Source organism: Cyprinodon tularosa, unplaced genomic scaffold, assembly GCF_016077235.1.
Source record: "Cyprinodon tularosa strain WSP-4 unplaced genomic scaffold, ASM1607723v1 ctg643, whole genome shotgun sequence".
Classification (NCBI taxonomy): Eukaryota; Metazoa; Chordata; class Actinopteri; order Cyprinodontiformes; family Cyprinodontidae; genus Cyprinodon; species Cyprinodon tularosa.
Genome location: NW_024039389.1, coordinates 173,958 through 193,548, shown reverse-complemented (window position 1 = coordinate 193,548; position 19,591 = coordinate 173,958). Strand labels below are relative to the sequence as shown.

The window sequence follows — 19,591 nt, the reverse complement described above, 5'->3', positions numbered from 1 at the left end:
GCTTTAAAAATTGGGAGGTAACCCTAATGATACATAAATAAATAAAAAGTAGTTAGTGCGCTATTAAGATGAACTCCCAGAGCTTTTGGTTCACAGGCCATTCAAGGTAAGGTGGACTAACAAAACCAAATGATTAATTCAGCTATTTTAAACAAGCAAATAAAAAAAATTAAAAAAATTCAAGCATAAATAAAGTAGTGTTAATTTTCTACTCATAAAATCTCAAAAACTATTGTTGATATGCGTTCACTCCCATGTGCAACAGAATAAAAAAACAAAAAAAAAACAGCATTTTATTAAAATCTTATGTGGCCATATTGAAATATCAGAACAAGACATTAAAAGAGCTACTGACAGCATCATAGGGATTAGATTAGTTGTTTCTTACCACATAATCCAGCAGCAGAGGCACAATAATCAGAAATCCATCCACTCCTTTATGCAGAACTGTTTCAATCAGAGGGATGCATTTAACACAGAAATGATCAAGGATTTAACACAAATAGAAATACGGTGCCTTGGAAAATTATTCATAATGTTTAAACTTTGTGATGTTTGATCTGTTTTTTTGGGGGGTGGGGGTATAACAGACAAACACCAAGGAAAGCAGAATTGTTACGATTAAGCCAAAATTATTCATACATTTAGCAGATATTGACTAAAAATAGCTTTTACAGAACTTGAGTGAATAACGATTAATAAGAGGAATCACTATATAGGGAGTTATGTTATTTACTAGCATTTTTAATTCTACATTTGCTTAATTTTTTAATGTGTTCAAAATTGGTTATTAAGTTACTAAATAGTTGATGGGAAAATGTTTATTAGCTATAAAAACATTTGAAATCATGACCATCTTTAAATGTTTTTGTATATGGACCATTTATCTTTAGTGATTAGCTCCAAGTCTTTGAGTTCGGCAGGCCTCCTTGTCGTAACCCTAATATTTAGCTTCCTCCATTGATTCTTTAACAGTTTTAAATGGAAACTATGGCTTCCGATTGCCCTGCGACAGACTGGGGACCTGTCCAGAGTGTACTCCGCCTCGCCCATTGACTGCCAGAGATAGGTACCGGCTCCGATGGATGGATGGATGGATGGATGGATGGATGGATGGATGGATGGATGGATGGATGGATGGATGGATGGATGGATGGATGGATGGATGGATGGATGGATGGATGGATGGATGGCTTCCAATCAAAAGAAATGTGATTTGAAGTGTAAAAGAACTTGTAAGCAAGTAGGGAAATCCTGATTGGTTTTAATTTTCAATAAAAATGTAAATTGTGGCATGCATATGGATTTAGCCTCCAGTCCAACCCGTTGTTATCAATATTTACTCCAGAATGTGTTTTAATCTTAGAATAAATCACCCTTCCGTGAAGCCTTAAGAGTTTTTTAGAGATTAGTGAACAGACCGTTTTTATGGAGACAAAGGAACACCAGAGAAACAAAACCACAATATCAAGTTGTTAAAATCATCCCCACAGTGTAACAGAGTAACACTTCAGTCGGTATAAATACTTTTGTAAGGCCCTGCACGTCTCTAAGGTTCATTTTCCGAGGGGCGTGTGACGTCAGTGACTTCTCTCTCCTCCTGTGAAATCAAAGAATAATTTATATTTTAATTACATCCCAGTATACTGCATTCTAAATTATTACACATATAGCCCTCATCGATTACAGTAAATCACCTGCAGGTGGCTTAAAATGTGACTACAAGGATGCTGAGCAGTACAGAACAGAACTCATAATTCCTGTTGTCCGCTTGCTCGGGCTCTCGGTTCACCTTTAGTTTCAATTTAAAACTTGGCTGACTGCCTTTATGGCTCTGAAGCACCAAGCTACTTCTTTTATCTTGAGCTACATTTAGTCAATCTAGTAATAAATCACTGTTACACCTCCTGAATGGAAAGAGCAACTTTGCATTCCTATTCTAATACCTTTTTTTGTATTTGTTTTGATCACCTTGAATAATGATCTCATCTGTGTCAAAGACAACCTAGCTTCAATAAATAAGATGGACATAATATAATGCACCAATTAAATAATAAAGTAAGCAATGGGCATCAGTAGCAATCATGAGTAAAAGCAAAATTAAATGCCAATTAAAAACCAGAAAAGCAGATGCAATCTGAGGTCACGGAAAACACGTAGCCTAATTGATGAAGTTATCTCACATGCATGATTGATTCATCATCACTGATTAAATTAATATCCTGAAATATTCCCTTTTCAATATTGAAGTATCAACCCGTGTCCGGAAGTTCACACAAAACCACCTGAAAATTTAACAGAACTGTCAGTTTTTTATTTCAAAGGGCTTTAAAATGTAATATTTTCAATGAAATAACAAACAACAGTTCTGGGCTTTAGCAGGATCTTTAACTAACAGTCTAAAGTTATAATGAAGAGGTGAACAAAAATCTGTTTGCAGCTTTGATGGCTTGTGATGTCTGTATGTAATTCACATATCTTTGATTTGGAAATAGCTTTTTCCACCAATATAATCACTAATTAAAGTGATTTCACCTCTCATATTTAGACATAGGCTGCATGATATTTTTTCATCTTTTCTTTTTTCCATAGTATCATATAAAAATGCTGTTGGACTTCATCCCAACCAGATGATTTAAGGATGTTTTCTCTTTGAAAAACAAGCTACTTTTTAAACATCAGTAAAAAGATATATGGGGATCTCCTCTTAATCAATCAGCTCTTATCATTCAGCAGTTTCCCTAATTCTCCTTTACGAACTTACATATTAGAAAAGTTGATATTTATCGATTGTGTGAGCATTTATAAAACAGCACCTATATAGACTGTTTCTATATAATGTTTTGATTAAAGGTTTAGCATCCATTCCAGTCTGTTCAATGTACCGATAAATCATCTCTTTACAAGTAATCTATGAACCACAGGGTTCACAAATAAAACCTGCCACATTTGGACAAGAGTGTGATGTAATAAATCACAGGTGGCAAACTGGTTCCAGAAAGAGCCGTGTGGCTGCAGGTTTTCTTTCCAACCAAGCAATGGCACACCAGACTCCATTCATCTCATCAAGTCATCATGTTCAGATTGGACTCACTTGATGAGATGAATGGAGTCTGGTGTGCCATTGCTTGGTTGGAAAGAAAACCTGCAGCCACACGGCTCTTTCTGGAACCAGTTTGCCACCCCTGTAATAAATGATCTGCTTTGTCGGTTATTTTTTCTGGAATACTAGAATAATAGAACTTTGCTTCAGTAGTAATAAAAAAACAGGTTTAATCTCTAATATCATGTCAAATCTGTCTGATTCTTACTTCAAGACTGGATTTTTAAATTTCGACTTTACAGGAATAAAAACATATACAACAAAAATCGGCACTGAAGAGAATTAAAAAAAGAGGAAAAAGTATTCTTCCAATTTTTAATTTCTCTGCTCCGGATTCATGTGAAATCCATATAGTTTTAAGCTCTCCGACACCCTGTCTAATTCAAGAGAGCTAAAAGGCTGTCCTTCTTGACAGAATTAACAAAGAGGCTTTTGTTTTCCCTGGATTCATTATCTCTATAGTTGTGTTGCCCTAGGGTCGAGCTGCTGGTGGAGATTCACCATCTTCCCTCTATTGCCCTTCATAAATTTGATGCAATTATTCCTGCCTTTTAGTTCATGTTCTTTTTCTCTCTTACTTTATGTTCAACCATTATCTGAGCTATGCAGATAGTGCCCTTCTGTTCTCCATCTGTAGATGGCGCAATCACGCCTCTCTTTGTAGATGCCTGCAAAGCCAATAACTTTGTTTTATCAGCTGAGCTTCCTTAGATAGGCAACATTTAGTAGATTGACTTCAAAGACTGAATTTGATTGAACTGCCTTATAAGTGTGATTAAATTAAGCTGTAATCCCATTTGAATCTATCTGATTGAATGATTGAATTGATTCAACGTCTCTGCTTATAACTTTAAATTGTTTGTGGTGCAAAATACCTTTAGATGTTATTTTCTTTCAGTTGGTTTCAGTATGAAGAAACTGAAATAAATATGAATGAGATGAAAACTTTAACTTTAACACCAGTACTGTGCTTCTCCCGCATTACCTTCAAGTTTAAAAGAATTGACATGAGAATATTTGCATAGAGAATAAATTCCAGCGGTTTTATCCAAGGTTAAGACGGGGATGTTCAAGGTCCACAAAGAAATCAGTCCACAAGGAAGCCAGATACAAACACATTCAGTAAAAGTGTTCCAGGACCTTTATTTTAAAAAAGCACACACACGGGAGGCAGGCAACATGGGTTAAAGGCTGTTTATTGTCTGCAGGCACAGAGAATTTTGTTATGGATATGAAAGGAATTAAATACTGCTGTTCTTTTCTTGGAACTAATTCTTGCATGCAACCCTGGAAAGAGCTTTTTTTTTTTTTTTTTTTGCACTCTGTCAGAGAAATATGAACTGTGAGAACCAATGATTGATTACCGAGGGTTTCTGAAATATGAAATGACCTTGCTGGTAAACTCTGTCCCTTTTTTAAAGCCTTTAAGGAGAAGTACTAACTTGTACACTATATAAAGGCCTTAACTTTTGACTTATAAGATACAGTCTTATTCATTGTCTGTGTCTATTAGTTTTTTTCTTTGTTTTAAGTCTAATTTCATTGATTAAACAAAAGGTATTTACCAGAAAAAAGTGTGCTGTGAAACTTTTTGTACATATGGTCTTTGTTATCAAATCATTATACCAACATTCTAGGGATATGTTGAGTTTTTTTTTTTTTTTTTGCTTGTTTGTTTTTTGCTTTTTTTGTTAAATAAAATGCCTGTGATTTAAAAATGGTTGCATTTAATCTAAACACCAGCTTTGAACTGCAATGTAGTTATAACTGAGATAAAGCAAGCAAATTGAGCCACCCCAAAGCTCCACCTTTAAGGGTCGTAATATCAGAGTTGGCTTCTACCTCCATAAGGTGGAACATTAATACTAGGGGAATAATACTGTGTAAATAGTATGTTTATACTTTTGTTGACACAGATTTAAATATCTACCCTTGTCTTCATTAACATCTCCAAATGTTCAATAATCTTACTGGTTTGACTGATCAACATTGAATGAAATGATTTGGATGTAATATTATATGACAAATAACAACTCGTGAAATATGATTACTCATTTAAAGGCTGTGGTTCCTTTTTTTCCCAATGTTTGTCTATCTTTTGTCTGACATAAGAAGAAATAGCACAGAATGAAATGCAGATCAATATTTATGTGCCCACAAGATTTGCCTGCTTCTTTATGGACAGAGCTATGGAAGTGCCTGCCTAACAGCTCTGTAAACAAAGGACATGTTGTTTTGGGAAAAATGAAATGTTTGTTCACTCAGTATGCACCTTTGATAGACATGTGAGCTCATTTGTCATCAGATAAAAAAAACATTAGGGTGTGCATGGAAAATAAACATAGAAATTATACCATGGTTAATTAGATTTTCTCCATTTAATGGGCCATGGATGTATTTAAATGTTGTTGCTGTCTGTTTGGGGAACAACACAGCTTTAAACTAATTAACTAATTTTGCTTGTAAAGTTTGTGCATGAGCTTGGAGTCATTTTTATGAATTTGAACAAGTTTATGCTAAACTTCTGTATTAAACTTTTGCTTTCTGCAACTATTCATATTTGTACTGATATTTATTTATGTTCATTTGTGATCACATAAACATATGCATTTCTTTTAAAAACTGTATATCATTTTGCAATATTGGTTGTCCGATGAACTGATGAAAGTATTAAACTTAAAAACACAATACCAGCTGTTAAATATAGCTGAAGGAGTAAAAAAAACTGCCAGACAGATGTTATTGCTGCTTAATTCTGGTGAATTGCAGAAATGAAAGTTAATAATAAAGATCCATGCAAAATCATCTACTTCACCTATATAAAACAGGTGGGTTAAAATTGGAAACAACTGTTAGTTTCCAAAGAGCTATGATCCTAACCACACAATAAACCCTTTTATTTGGAATTGTCTGTGTGCTGCAAATGGAGGGTGAGTATGTCTTGAAAAATATGTTTTATTTACACGGGATCTACTTGGATAAATTAAGGTACATATGTGCATTAAACTATTTTTGCTTTGTAACAATTATATTGATTTGTTTTACAGTCTTAATATATATATTTTTTTAAGTTCGAAAAAGAAGCTGACATTTCCGAGCTCAATGCGTGCTTTGAAGGCAACACGGTACACCGCCTACGGGCTCGGACGAATCACGCGAGAGCCGGGGAGGATCTCTCTTTTCTGGGAGCCGATCAGAGCCGCTCGAGAGACGCACACAGAGTTCGCTCCCTGTCTGACTGCAGCGAGCTCACCCCGCAGAGAGGCCGCTGCGGGAAGATGGCGACGGATAAACAAAAACACGAGGGCAGAGTTAAAATCGGACACTACATTCTCGGTGATACGCTCGGAGTCGGGACGTTCGGGAAGGTTAAAGGTATGCCTGCTGTTTTATCTGTGAGTCCAGGCAGCTGGAAGATGAGGGGCTATTAGCCTAGCCGCTAACTTAGCCTGCTAACTAGCTAAACTGTCGCCAGAACAGAAATGTAACGCATATATTGTCAAGTTTTACTTTCAAGAAGCTTTTTTAGAAGCGCTTTAAACCAGGTTCTAACAGCTAAATTATACAAAATAGTCACTTTACTTAAGAATAATTTCTAACGCATTATTATGAGTTAGCGGTAGTAGCGCTGGGAGCTAACCCAGTGATCCACAAGTCGCTGTTAGGACTATGAAGTTAATCTCCTGTCTTCTTTTTCCTGTTTGCAATCATTCGGGTTGGGTTTGTGGGATAGTGCAAACTCCAGCCGGCCTCTTAACCTGCTTCACTGCTGAGAAAATGTTTCTATATTTGTAGAGAGAGTGGGTTTAAACCAGTTTAACTGACGCCTAGTTTGTCAGAGGGCTCCCCCAGCCGTACGTGAGGTCAATAACTGAGATTATCTACTCAGTTTAGAAACATCAGGGGTTTGAGAGTTGTTATATGGGCTTTCATTTCTTATATTAGATATTTTTAAACTGAAGCTAACATCCTGAACCAACAAACTGCTCTGTTTATAGTCTAATTTCCAGTGACTCATCTCTGTGGTACCTCTGTTTCTGCAGCTGATGAAAGGAAAAACACAATGCTCAGTGCAATGGAGGTGCTGCTTTTAGCTATGTTGCTTATACATTTCTGTATATATATATATATATATATATATATATATATATATATATATATATATATATATATATATATATATATATCTTTTTATTCCCAACCATAGTTTATGAAAAGTTTTGCTGTGCTGAAAATGTTCTTAAATGCATTAGTATAACATTTTCAAGATACTCATTTCTAGTCTCTTTGTCCTCATTGATTACATTATTTAACAAGTAAAAAAGGGGATGATGTTTTGGAGGTAAAGTTTGAACTTTAGAGTTTAAAATTGCTCCCAAGCTGGGAAGCGCCTGAAAACCAAATGTTATTGCAGACCTTGCAGTTTATCAATTACTGAGATGCCAGTATCAAAAGCATGTTTCTCTTCTATATCTGCTGCATTTTCTTGTTTTCATATGTTTGTCTGCCATATTGGATTTTGAGATCAAGACTTATTAGAAGTGACAGTTTCTGTTTACTTTGGTGGTTATCGTAAAAAATATGTCAGTATTGTTACCTAATGAGATCAGTCTTCTAAAGCCTTTCTTATTTTAGTTTTTAAAATCATTATAGGTTAGTCTTTTTAAAAATATTTTTATTAGGCAGATTTCAATAAGTGATGTGAATTTTGGGGGGGTTGGTCTTGGTCTTGTTGTATTTATTTTTGTATATGATGCAGTGTAGGATTGTAGGTTGTTTTACTAAAGCGACATCAATGATGTGATCCAATTATTAGCCATGACAGCTTAATCGATATCGGTTATCCATGTCAGCCCAATATTCATATGGGAGGACCCCCAATAAACATAATAGTGCTCTAAATTAATAATATTTATAGAAGTGAAACTGATATGAATCACAACAACGATGATATTAAAAATTATAACAAAATAAAGTGCCTAGTGATAAAAGATACAAATATTTGTTTGGGGAGCATTTTGGAAGGTGAAGGCTGGGTTAGGACTGTAAACATTAGACTTTGATTCTGCATGTGGACAGTAACATGAGTATAAATAACAGTGCTGTGTAATTAAAACAAGACTGTAATACAAAAACAATCATTTAAAAGTGTTAGCTCTATTCAATGTGAATGATTTTCATATCACCTTTTATTAAACATTATGAACTGCATCTGGATTATTGGTGTTTTTATTAAATGGTGTTAACTGTGTGAATGTCTTGTGCTTTAAAGTTCCATTTTTCAAACTCTGTTATCTTGTTGTTGCACAGTGGGCCAACATGAGCTGACCAAGCACCAAGTGGCGGTGAAAATCTTGAACCGGCAGAAGATCCGCAGCTTGGACGTGGTGGGGAAAATCCGCCGGGAGATCCAGAACCTCAAGCTTTTCAGGCACCCTCACATAATTAAACTGTAAGTCCTAGATTACACACGGCTCATGGCCACCTAATCTCCCCACCGCCACATTAATGCCACCCACTGAACTATTTTCCGACTTTAGAAATAGTGCGTTGCAGAATGCAGCTGACATCATCTGACCCAGTCTCCTCTTCCATCAGCCGTCGCTGTTTAATGAGCTAAAACTGCATAACCACTGACCTCAGCCCTACTGGCTTTCTGACCTCTGGCCCTTGAATTAAGTAATCGCTAAATGTGCTTTCAGAAGAGCTACATTTTTCTCTCAAAGTATACTTTCTGAGGCGCCATCAATGTTGCTTGTCCTATTTGAAACGACTTGTGAAGTTCCTGATAACATTTGTACCTGCTAAAGTGGAAAGATGACTGATGTTTCAATGAGTCATATTACAGTTACTATCTGAGCTGACAGTGACTCTTACAAAGTCCTTCAGAGTATCCTGCAGTTACACAACAGAATGATCCTTACCACCGTTGGACTGTCTAAAATATATTCTATTGAGTAATGTTCTCTTACAAATAAGTTAGTGTCACTGAGAGGAGCACTGATCTAAATACGACGAGGGAAATTGTTGCATTACTTCCTGCCTGCTCTGTAATGGTCTGCAGGCCACAGTAAGAGGGTTGTTAAATAGAGCACAAGGTGTGGCTAATGTCCTGAATACCAGGACCATGTCATGCATGCACAAGAATGTAAACTTTGTGTGGGGGATCTCAGAGAGAGGGATAGATGCCATCTTTTTTCTGCTCTGTGTGGCCCGTTTAGTCTCCTAACAAATGCTGCAATGCAAAAGATCCCTTTTCCCTTATAGTTTGCTGGAATTTACTGCAGTTTTGCTTTGGATAAGGCAAGGAAACAATTGCACATTTCTGTTTTTTTGGAAAGTTGTCTGTTAACCCCCCTGGAAAAAATACTTAAAATTATAACTAGGAATAGATACAAATTAATTCTCCCAAAATGTAACTGGATTTTTAACTATGTAATTTCATAATCAACGTAGGTATGTACTTACTTGTTATATTATAAAATGTCAATTTCGATTATATTTATGTAGGAACATTAAATATAACTGGGAGTTCAAATGTTTTTATAATTAAAGGTTAAACTTTGCCTACTGATCTACACCTTTTTTGTGCGTGTGTTCGGAGAAGTGATTTAAGACGGTTGTAAAAAAGTGTGTTTTGACTTGCTGAGAACAAACGTCATATTTGCTTTTTTTTATTATGTTTATGTTTTAGAATCTCGCCTTTGTTAACAGATTTCCATGGACTATAAATCGGTGTAATGATGAAAAAAGTCTACTTTTTAATCTTTTAATAAAAATACTTTTCAATGTAATTAAACAGGATTGATATATTTCAGGAGGAAAAAAACTACAAGATTATGTTTAGTATTAAAAAAAGAAAATGGTAGAATACCATGGAGATGAACTCAGCATAACACTGAGAAAGTGAAGAGATGTCTGAATTGAAAACTCAGCCAGCCGGCTGTGAATTGGTGTTAATGGTGGTGAGAAGATGTGAGGAGCCTCATTAGATCAGGTTTGCTTCTAACCGACGCGGATCAGGTCTGTGTTCCCGGACATCATAAGTGAATCCCAAAACATTTAGCCTCTGGCTTCAGAGATGCTTCCAGTTTAGGAACGCTGTCATTGAATATATGGAGGCAGAGAGAGAACTCTTCTGAATATTTGCTTTGAGCAACTGTGTTCAAGTAAGGTACTGCTTTAGATTTCAAGTTAAGTAACAATGTTACAAATATATGAAAAGTAATTAATTAGATTTCTGTTTAAATGAAAACCAGTCATAACTACGTTATTAACACAGCTCAACAAAAGAGACGGTTTATAGATGCCTTTTCTGCAAAGTTACAGCTAGCAGGTTAAGATCAAGAAAAGAATTAGGCTAAAGGAGATGCATTGTAAAGAGTTTCTGCTATAAATGCTGTTTTTTTTTGTTTTTTACTATAACTGATTATTTTTGCTGTTCTGGGAACTAAACACAGCTTCTTGTTAGAAATGATCACTAGCAGTTAAGAGAGAGAGGTGGATGCTTGTAGAGAACAAATTCATCAGTATCATAGTTCATGACCACAAAACTGTGTGTGTGAGAACAGGTTACATTTGGGCGTACGGATGAGCCATATATCAGCCTTTATCTACAGTTAAACAATAACTGATAGCATCCCTGAAATGTGATCGACACATTATGACAAAGTCTTGCTGTTTGAGCTGCTTTGAAGCAGATCTGCTTCCCATCTGTTAATAACTTGTGTGATTTTGAATCTTTTTTTTTGTCATTGTTATTGTTGTAGGTATCAAGTTATTAGCACCCCTACAGATATCTTCATGGTCATGGAGTATGTCTCAGGGGGAGAGCTCTTCGATTACATCTGCAAAAACGGAAAGGTAATACATGATAATATTGGAGCTTTAGGTTAATGGCATGTATTTCCCATAGGTGGATAAAACTTATTTATTTGTGCCGGCTTTGACTGACGATAACCTGGTCCTTTCTAAATAATTAGCTGGAAGAGAAGGAGAGTCGGCGACTGTTCCAGCAGATTATATCGGCGGTAGATTACTGCCACAGGCACATGGTGGTACACCGAGACCTCAAACCCGAAAACGTGCTGCTCGATGCACACATGAATGCAAAGATTGCAGATTTCGGTATGTACTCTACACTACACTTATATGGTGAAATAAAAGGCACCACGTTTGAGCATTTATTAGTATGGGAAAATAGTCATACATGATAAAATAGAGAAATGTTTTAATGTTCTGCAGCAGCTTCTAGTTTACTAGAAATGTAGATCATGTGTTTGTTGTCTGACAGTTGAAGGTGAGTATAAATGTTAAGCTAGAGTTTAAAGTGTCAAGAAACCACGCATAGGAAGGCGAATTCTTCTAGAAACAAAAGGGAGTGTAAAGATTGACTATTAATCAGAGAATGAAAATTAGAACATGTTTTAAACTCAACGCTTAAGGATACTTAAACTTGATTTTTTTGTTCATGCATTTATTATATCTGTGACAGATTTAGTCTTGCTGCCAAAGAAAGGAATTTAGTTTCCATATAGGGAATTGAAGCTTTAGTTGTGATGGCTACAGCGAGGTCAGAAAAAAACACTGGGAACTCACTACTTCTGTTTGGTGTTTTGGCAAAGAGATATAGAACTACTGTCTGGCATTAGAGAGATTAACATGAACTACAGGATGGGACACTACTTATTAGGAATTACACATTTTAGATCCAAAGATAAAATGCGTATCTTTTAAATCCTTAAGTTGACTATTTTTATATTAACTGCAGATGTGCCTTTTACATTTCTTTCTTTTTCATGTGAAGTCACATTATGATCAAAGCCGTAACTCTTCCTTGTCCCTGCTAAAACCACTGGAGATGAGGGAGACTTGTTATGCTTATCAGTTTTATTTTTTTATGAAATTGAGAAAACTATGTAAAAGTGCTGCTTCCCTGCAAATGTTTACCCTTTTTTCTCACTGCTTTATCACCACTTGCAGCTTGTGGTCCTTAATGCCAACAGCTGTTTAATGCAGTAATAATTTGTCTGCAGGTCTGTCAAACATGATGTCAGATGGAGAGTTCCTGAGAACCAGTTGTGGTTCTCCGAACTATGCTGCTCCAGAGGTCATCTCAGGAAGGTTAATGGACCTCATCATTTCTCATTTGGAAAATTAGCCCAGAAAGTCAAACTTGACATTAACTTTTTTTTTTCCTCCCTTCAGATTATATGCCGGTCCGGAGGTGGATATATGGAGTAGTGGTGTCATTCTATATGCATTATTGTGCGGGACTCTCCCCTTCGATGACGATCACGTGCCAACGCTCTTTAAAAAGATCTGCGATGGGATCTTTTTCACCCCACAGTACCTGAACCCCTCAGTAGTAAGCCTCCTTAAACACATGCTGCAAGTGGACCCAATGAAAAGAGCAACCATTAAAGAGATCAGGTATACAAAAAATATATTAATCGATTTCCTTTACTCTGGCTGAAGGCTGAAAATAAAAAATTGTTTACCGTACTTCACTCCTTATTTGTTGTATATTTTACCACAGAGAGGATGATTGGTTCAAACAAGATCTGCCCAAGTACTTGTTTCCAGAGGATCCCTCCTACAGCAACAACATGATCGACGATGAGGCCTTGAAAGAGGTGTGTGAGAAGTTCGAGTGCACAGAAGAGGAGGTCCTCGCCTGCATTTACAGTCGGAACCACCAAGACCCGTTAGCCGTTGCCTACCATCTCATCATTGACAATCGACGCATCATGAGTGAAGCCAAGGATTTCTATCTGGCTTCTAGCCCTCCTGACAACTTTCTGGACGACGTGGCCGGAATCATCAAGCCTCACCCTGAGCGTTTGCCCGTCTTTGTGGCGGAGCCCCCTCCAAGGTCTCGCCACACGCTAGATGAACTGAACCCCCAGAAGTCCAAACACCAGGGCGTAAGGAGAGCCAAGTGGCACCTGGGGATCCGCAGTCAGAGCCGACCCAACGACATCATGACTGAAGTGTGTCGTGCAATGAAACAGCTGGATTATGAGTGGAAGGTGAATAACAGACATGTCCAGCATACACAGGTTTTAAACCCTGACTGTGTCATAGTTGTTTACATTTTTTTATTTTCCAGGTGGTTAATCCATATTATCTGCGTGTGAGGAGGAAGAATCCTATCACTGGAATGCAAACCAAGATGAGCCTTCAACTGTACCAGGTGGACAGCAGAACCTACCTCCTCGACTTCCGTAGCATAGATGGTACGTTCTTTCACTTTGCTCTATAAGAATCGGGGTATTTTTAGCTGTAGCCAATAATAATAAACACATAGATTTCTGTCAAACTGAATTTTGTAAATTAAATTCTTTCTGTTGCTAAAATCATTTCTAGTTTCATTCACAGATTTCTCTCCTATGTTCCCTCTATTGGCTTCACTCTTTTTGTTTTCTACAAAATGAATCATATTTAGATTTGACGACAAGAAGGTTTCAAATAAAGCTGAAGTCAGTGGTTTTCTAATAACTGGAAAAGGTACCTGTAAATGTCTGTAATACACAAAGTGACATTTTTACATCCTCTCACTTAGGGTTCTTTGAGTTAAAAGCACTCTTTAGTTTTATGGATTCATTGGATGATAAACATCAATGGCAGGGTTTTTATCTCAGCCATTAAAACTTGAAGTAGAAAAGGATTGTTTGTAATTTTAAACATCTTTGCAAAACTTTATTTAGAAAAACTAAAGGAAACTTTGTATTGTTGACCTTTAACACTGATGTTAAGTGTTTCCTTACTTATTAACTTTTTAAGACCTCTTGCACCTTTATGGAAAATGTTTTTCCAAAGATTTGGCAGGAAGCTAACCCCCACTTAAAACTATTAATCCTTAGGTTCATCACTAAGTTGAATCATTTTTATTGAGCTAAATAACACGCCTGATTGTTTTTATCAAGTTGTATTGCAATAGTTTGATAACCGATTATCATATTTGGGTTTAAAGCATATAAGGATATGAGAGGGCATATTTGTGCCCTAGATCTCTTAACTAGACTGGGACAGGGTTGTATGTGTGTGTTTTGTGTTTATCTGACTCCTGTCCTGCAGTGTGCTGTTTTAGTGTATGCTTTATTAATGATTGACTCCGGAATGATGGCTCTTGGTTGTTTGTTTACAGACCTGGCTGTACTTTCAAAAGAAGATGTTAGATAGGAGTGTGTTTGTGGGCGAATGATGTTACCTCGGTAGGCTGTTTAAAGGTTGGGAGGCTTCAGCTCACATAATTTGTTAGCCACGTTAAGCAGAACAATGCTATCAATCCCCCTAAATTTTTCTTTTTTAGGGTTTGCCAAATGAATTACAAACAACCGTGATGTCTCCCCTTAAGAACATTAGGGCTGCAACCAACGATTTTTTTGCAAATCGATTAATCTGTCAGTTATTTTTTCCGTTATTGGTTTGATAATCGGATGGCTAAAGCTTCCTTAAAGTAGGAACAAACCAGGCGAAACTAAAATTTTCCACCTGAGGAGGCTGGATAGAGCATATTGATAGACAAAAATTATTTTTTTATTGTAAATATAAAATGTTCTTATATTTGGTTTTACAATTTTGGTATAATTACTGCTCTAAGTTTTGTCAGCTAAGTGCGGAAGTGGCAGCCTAGTGGTTAGGGCATAGGGCTTTGAATCCTGAGATTGGGAGTTCGATCACCCCACTCTGGGTCCCTGAGCAAGACTCTTAACCCCACACTGCTCCCCGGGCAACGCATAATGGCAGCCCACTGCTCCCCAAGGGGAAGGGTTAAATGCAGAGATACATTTCTCCAATGTGAGATCAGTAATGTTCAATTTATTTATTTAAAGACAAGTTTAGAGTCTCTATACTCCATTTAACGATTAATTGGTTACAAAAAGTAGTTGACAATAATTTAAATAATCGATTCATCAGAATAATTGTTTCAGCCCTAAACTATATAATAACTGCTACGGAAGCCACAACACGGAAATAAACTTTACTGTTGCATTCAATTAACGTTACATGCGCAGCAGAAAGCCTGCAACCTCCCTGTTCGATGTGATTCCACGCTCCCTCATGAATGTCTCCATGTGGTTAAAGCTTCTCAAATCCATAGCTTATTTTTTTTCCTGGTTAATATTTCTTTTCTTGGTGAGTCTCTCTTCCCACTCGCTAGGCAAAGAATATAGACGATCCCCTGTTTCCACAGAAAACAGCGAGTAGAGTGATCTACGGTCACCTTAACTTGTTTTAAACTCTTCCACAGTTACAATACAGATATATATAGGTACAACGCATAACGCTAACAAATTTTGGCCCTTTTGGTTAGCCGTAATCAAAGAAGATGACTCAGTATGTCGTCTTTTACTGGGTGTACAACCACCACCTATGCATTTATTAATAACTCATTCTAAGCTATGGAAATGCTTTCATTTTTTATGTGAATATTAGATTTGGGCAATATGTGTATTTAAGAAAGCAACTCTTGCTTTTTATAATAAAAACCCAGTTACACACTTTCCCTTTAGATATTTTTTACTGGCTGCTGTTTGGGTTGTTATAAGAACACTTTTAGTAAAATGTGTTGCCATTTATTTTCATTTATTGCCAAATAAACATAGGAAATCATTTGGAACAATAAAAACTTGAACCTTCACTAAAAACTAAAGTTTTATTCTCTATACTTTCTACTTGGATATATGGAGGAAATGCATTAAAACCTAACAGAAAGTAAAGCATTGTTAATGCAAGTATATGCAGCTTTCAATGCTTTGTGTTTTAGTATTGGTATTAATATTAGTAAGTCTGTTTTTTTTCTGAGAACGTTATAGCTTTATAGGTTTTAGTTTATAGGCAAATCATTAAAAATGTATCAAACTGTTTATTTTTAACCAGGATTCAATATACTTTAATATCTTTGTTGTAACAGAATACTGTTTGCAGCTGCACCGTCGACACAGTTCATATGGGCATATTAGGTCAAATATGTTTATATAATAGACACTTGTGAGAACTGTTCAGGCTTCTTGGAGAATGTCCTATTTCTCAGGAAAACATTCGGACCACTTCCTGAATGAGGTGCCAGGGGATGGGAGGAAGGGGTTGGTATTGGTAGGGAGGACCCTGTGGGATTCAGCCAAAGAACCCCTTTATAGTTTGTTTTCTCAGATGAAGATCTCACAAATCCCCACACTGTGTTCCAGAAATTCACTGTCGTCTGTTCTTATCAGTATTTAAGATTGAAGTCTTGTTTTCTCAATAGATTACATTTTGTTTTAGCTTGTCTTATTCTGGGCACTCAATGCCAGCAAAGTGGGTATTTATTAGTCCGTATTCTCTGAGTCTTTGCTGAGTGTAGAATAATCGAGTAGGCTGTTTTTATTACGTATTTATTTTAGATTTTGAATCAGACGTTATCAAATTGCCCATATTTTATAAAATGTCCCTTTCAGCTGAGTTTTGTTGAGGTATTATAATGGTTTGTTTTATTGTCAATGTTTATTTTCATCAAGCAACCAAATTGCTGCCAGGCAGACCATTAAATATGGTTGGGGCCACTTCAGGGCTGATATAGCTGTGTGTTGTCAGCCCGCTCAAGGAAAAGTCTATAATTACTCGGTTTTGTTTAAATATAAAGGAGAGACTCAAGAACTTCATCCTTTCTTATTTCAAACCAAGATTTGTATTCATGGTCAGACCAAAATGGAGCTCAACCGACGCATGTTTTTTATTAAAGCTGATTCCTATTTTGTTGCTCAAGTCTCAATTTAAACAAAAAAAGACTAGACTAAAGGCGATAGACAGTCAGTTTAATGGGAGATTGATCTATTGTGTTTCTAAACCAAGAATTTCTTTTACTGTTTAGATGATATGCTGGAGACTAAATCTGGGACTGCAACCCCTCTCCGTTCTGGTTCTGTGGGGAACTACCGCACCACAGTAAAGGGTGACGTAGAGGGAGCAGATGCTCCAGCCACGCCCAGCTCTGTGCAGCCCACCAAGACTGCTGAAGGCTCCTTAGGTTCCTCTCTGACCTCGTCCATCGACTCATCCGGAGGTGCGGACAACACGCCTACCCCAAGACCAGGGAGCCACACCATCGAGTTCTTCGAGATGTGCGCAAACCTTATTAAACTACTTGCACGATAGCTTGCAAAAACAATCATCGCTAGCCTTTTTTCTCTCTGAGTGTCTTTATAGCAATAAGCATGCAACCGATTCATGGCTCACTTCATCCAGACTGAGGATGAAGTGTTTGTTCCATGGCACTGATGCAGGTTGGCGTTCCCTGAGCTGTAAGGGAAGGTATACTGAGCTGACTGGTTTTGTAGGAGTTGAGGAAAGAGGAATTAAATGCTACTTAACTAGCTAGGACAGAACAACATTTCAGAGGGAAAGAGGGGGGGAAATTTCCAGATCAGTCCTCAACAACAGATGCCCACATCCCAAATACAACTATATGCGGAAGTGATTACACTGAACGGTCTGTACTGTATCCTGTAAGACCCAGTTGTCAGTACAGAGAACAAAATCTCGTTTTTTTTTTACCTGCAGAGGAGGAGGCCACGGATCGGTGTTAAGAACTGAGTGGCAGTCATAGGAGGCAGGAGGCACTTTTGCACAACTTTCTTTAATTTTTTCTGCTGCTTGTACTTTTTTTTTTAAGCTCTTCTTAAGGATCAGAGAAGTGTTGCAGGTGTAATGGGGGAACTGCACTATTACAAGCCCATCCCATTCAAACAGACCCCCCTGTAAAGTGCTGTGACCTCTGCCGCTCTGCAGCGTGTCAGGGACAAAAAGGATGCTTTATCAGATTTACTTTGGGTTTTCATGTTTCTGTCAAAGACCTAACTGTTCATGGTTTTGTCCTCATTGTAAATTGTTTGGATTTGTTCTTCCCCTGCATTTTTATATATGAAGATATAAGCATATTTATCAATGCATTACGTTGAGGAAGTTTTGGTTGTAAAAGAATTAGATTTTTTTTTTTTTTGCATTAATTTCTATTGCTGGATATTATATAAGCATATATTCTTTTTTTTTTTTATTACTGTTTTTACGTCTGTCGATTTTGTTGCCCTCAATCACAATTATTCTGATACTTGATTGTCTTTGTATATAACTAGCCTGCTTTTCCAATTTAAGAGGAGTTTTTTATGACACAGAATCTAGAAATATATCCTTTTAAGTGTCATGTAGTAGGTGGACATATTGATTTTGACTTTTATGTTATATTTTCTCTGTTCAGGATAAAGTGTTGGATATGAGTGTGATTACTGAGTGAAATGCCTTTGGCCTACATCCATTTCAAAAAATGCCAACCAGTCAAATATACAGACCTCAAGGCCTCCTTTTAAACCAATCGTAGCATTTGTATCTGATGTGTTGGGAGTTTGTGCATTGGTGAATACAAATGAAAATATTTAGTTTCACATGATTATTTTTTAATTGCTCTCACATTTCTTTGAAAGTTGACATTTTAATTCCAGTCTTGTCTTGAATCTATTTAGTACTGTAAATCATGAGGGACGGAAAATTTCCGGTTAAGATGGACAACTTGAAAGTTTACTATTTGATTATGATCGGGAAGTTAAAATTGCAGACTCAAAAGTCCAAGACATGTCTTAAATTAGAACACATCTCATTCCAGTTCCTGCTCGTCTTAAAGTTATAATCAGTCATTGATTGGCAGCCTTATCCTTATTCTTATTAGTACTGTTCATCAGTTTTATGCTAGAAATTTGATTTCAGTGCTGGTCAGGAATATTGGCAACTTTTGCTAATTTAAAGGTTGATTTTTCACATCTTTTGGTGTTATATCAACAGAACACACTTAAATCTGGTTTTGAAGAACTAAACACCAAGAAAAGACCTTCCATGGTTTTTATTTTTTATAAAAACTCCCCAACCTAAGCTTGAGATATTGGAGTTTAGCTTTATACAACGTAAAAGCATCTCGATTAAATGTAAAACCTGTTTAGATTTCAAATGATGAATAAAACTGCAGAGTTTGACCATTTTGATCACGTTCTCTCATGATAAAAAGAATGTTTTCACCCAAAACATGCAGTTATTTGACCTTGAGGTCTCTGTTTTTAAGTTGATTTAAAAAAGAAAAAAAAGGGTAAAGACTCAAACTTGATGGTGTTGTAGACATGGTGTAAAATATTCATTCTTAAAGGGTTTCTTGCAAGTCTAGATAACCAAAACTTGTCATGCCTTACATGATGGGTTTTGCTTGAGAGTTGAATGTTTGCAAAAAAATGTTAACTCCTTGAGAGATTATGGAAAGTGTCATAGAAGGCTGTTCAAGTCAGTGGCTGGTTGAACCTCTTCAAAATGTTGCTCTTTTTTTGTTTGGTGTGAAGGGGGACCCCACCAGATGGAGCATTGTAAATCTGAATGGAAAGTGGTGAATCATTTGTACACGCAACTGGCTAATAAACTGCTAATAAATTAAAGACTTTTGTTTTGAAGTTTTCTTATTTAGCCTGTCTA

The 19,591-nt window shown here is 36.6% G+C and overlaps 1 protein-coding gene across 1 annotated transcript; it reads left to right on the top strand.

Annotated features, from left to right (window-relative positions):
• Positions 1-6,274: 6,274 nt before the first annotated feature.
• Positions 6,275-19,554, top strand: prkaa1 (protein kinase, AMP-activated, alpha 1 catalytic subunit). The gene is made up of 9 exons (XM_038308673.1): positions 6,275-6,478; positions 8,414-8,555; positions 10,873-10,966; positions 11,086-11,230; positions 12,139-12,226; positions 12,311-12,535; positions 12,642-13,134; positions 13,215-13,341; positions 16,959-19,554. Exons 1-9 carry the CDS (start codon positions 6,382-6,384, stop codon positions 17,240-17,242), a joined length of 1,695 nt encoding a protein of 564 aa, XP_038164601.1. The 5' UTR covers positions 6,275-6,381; the 3' UTR covers positions 17,243-19,554.
• The last annotated feature ends 37 nt before the right edge of the window (positions 19,555-19,591 follow it).

Coding starts and splice junctions, on each gene's coding strand:
- prkaa1 (XM_038308673.1), top strand. CDS start 6,382: ATGGCGACGGATAAACAAAAACACGAGGGCAGAGTTAAAATCGGACAC. Junction 12,227..12,310: donor CCAGAGGTCATCTCAGGAAG/GTTAATGGACCT, acceptor TCCTCCCTTCAG/ATTATATGCCGGTCCGGAGG. Junction 13,135..13,214: donor AGCTGGATTATGAGTGGAAG/GTGAATAACAGA, acceptor TTTATTTTCCAG/GTGGTTAATCCATATTATCT.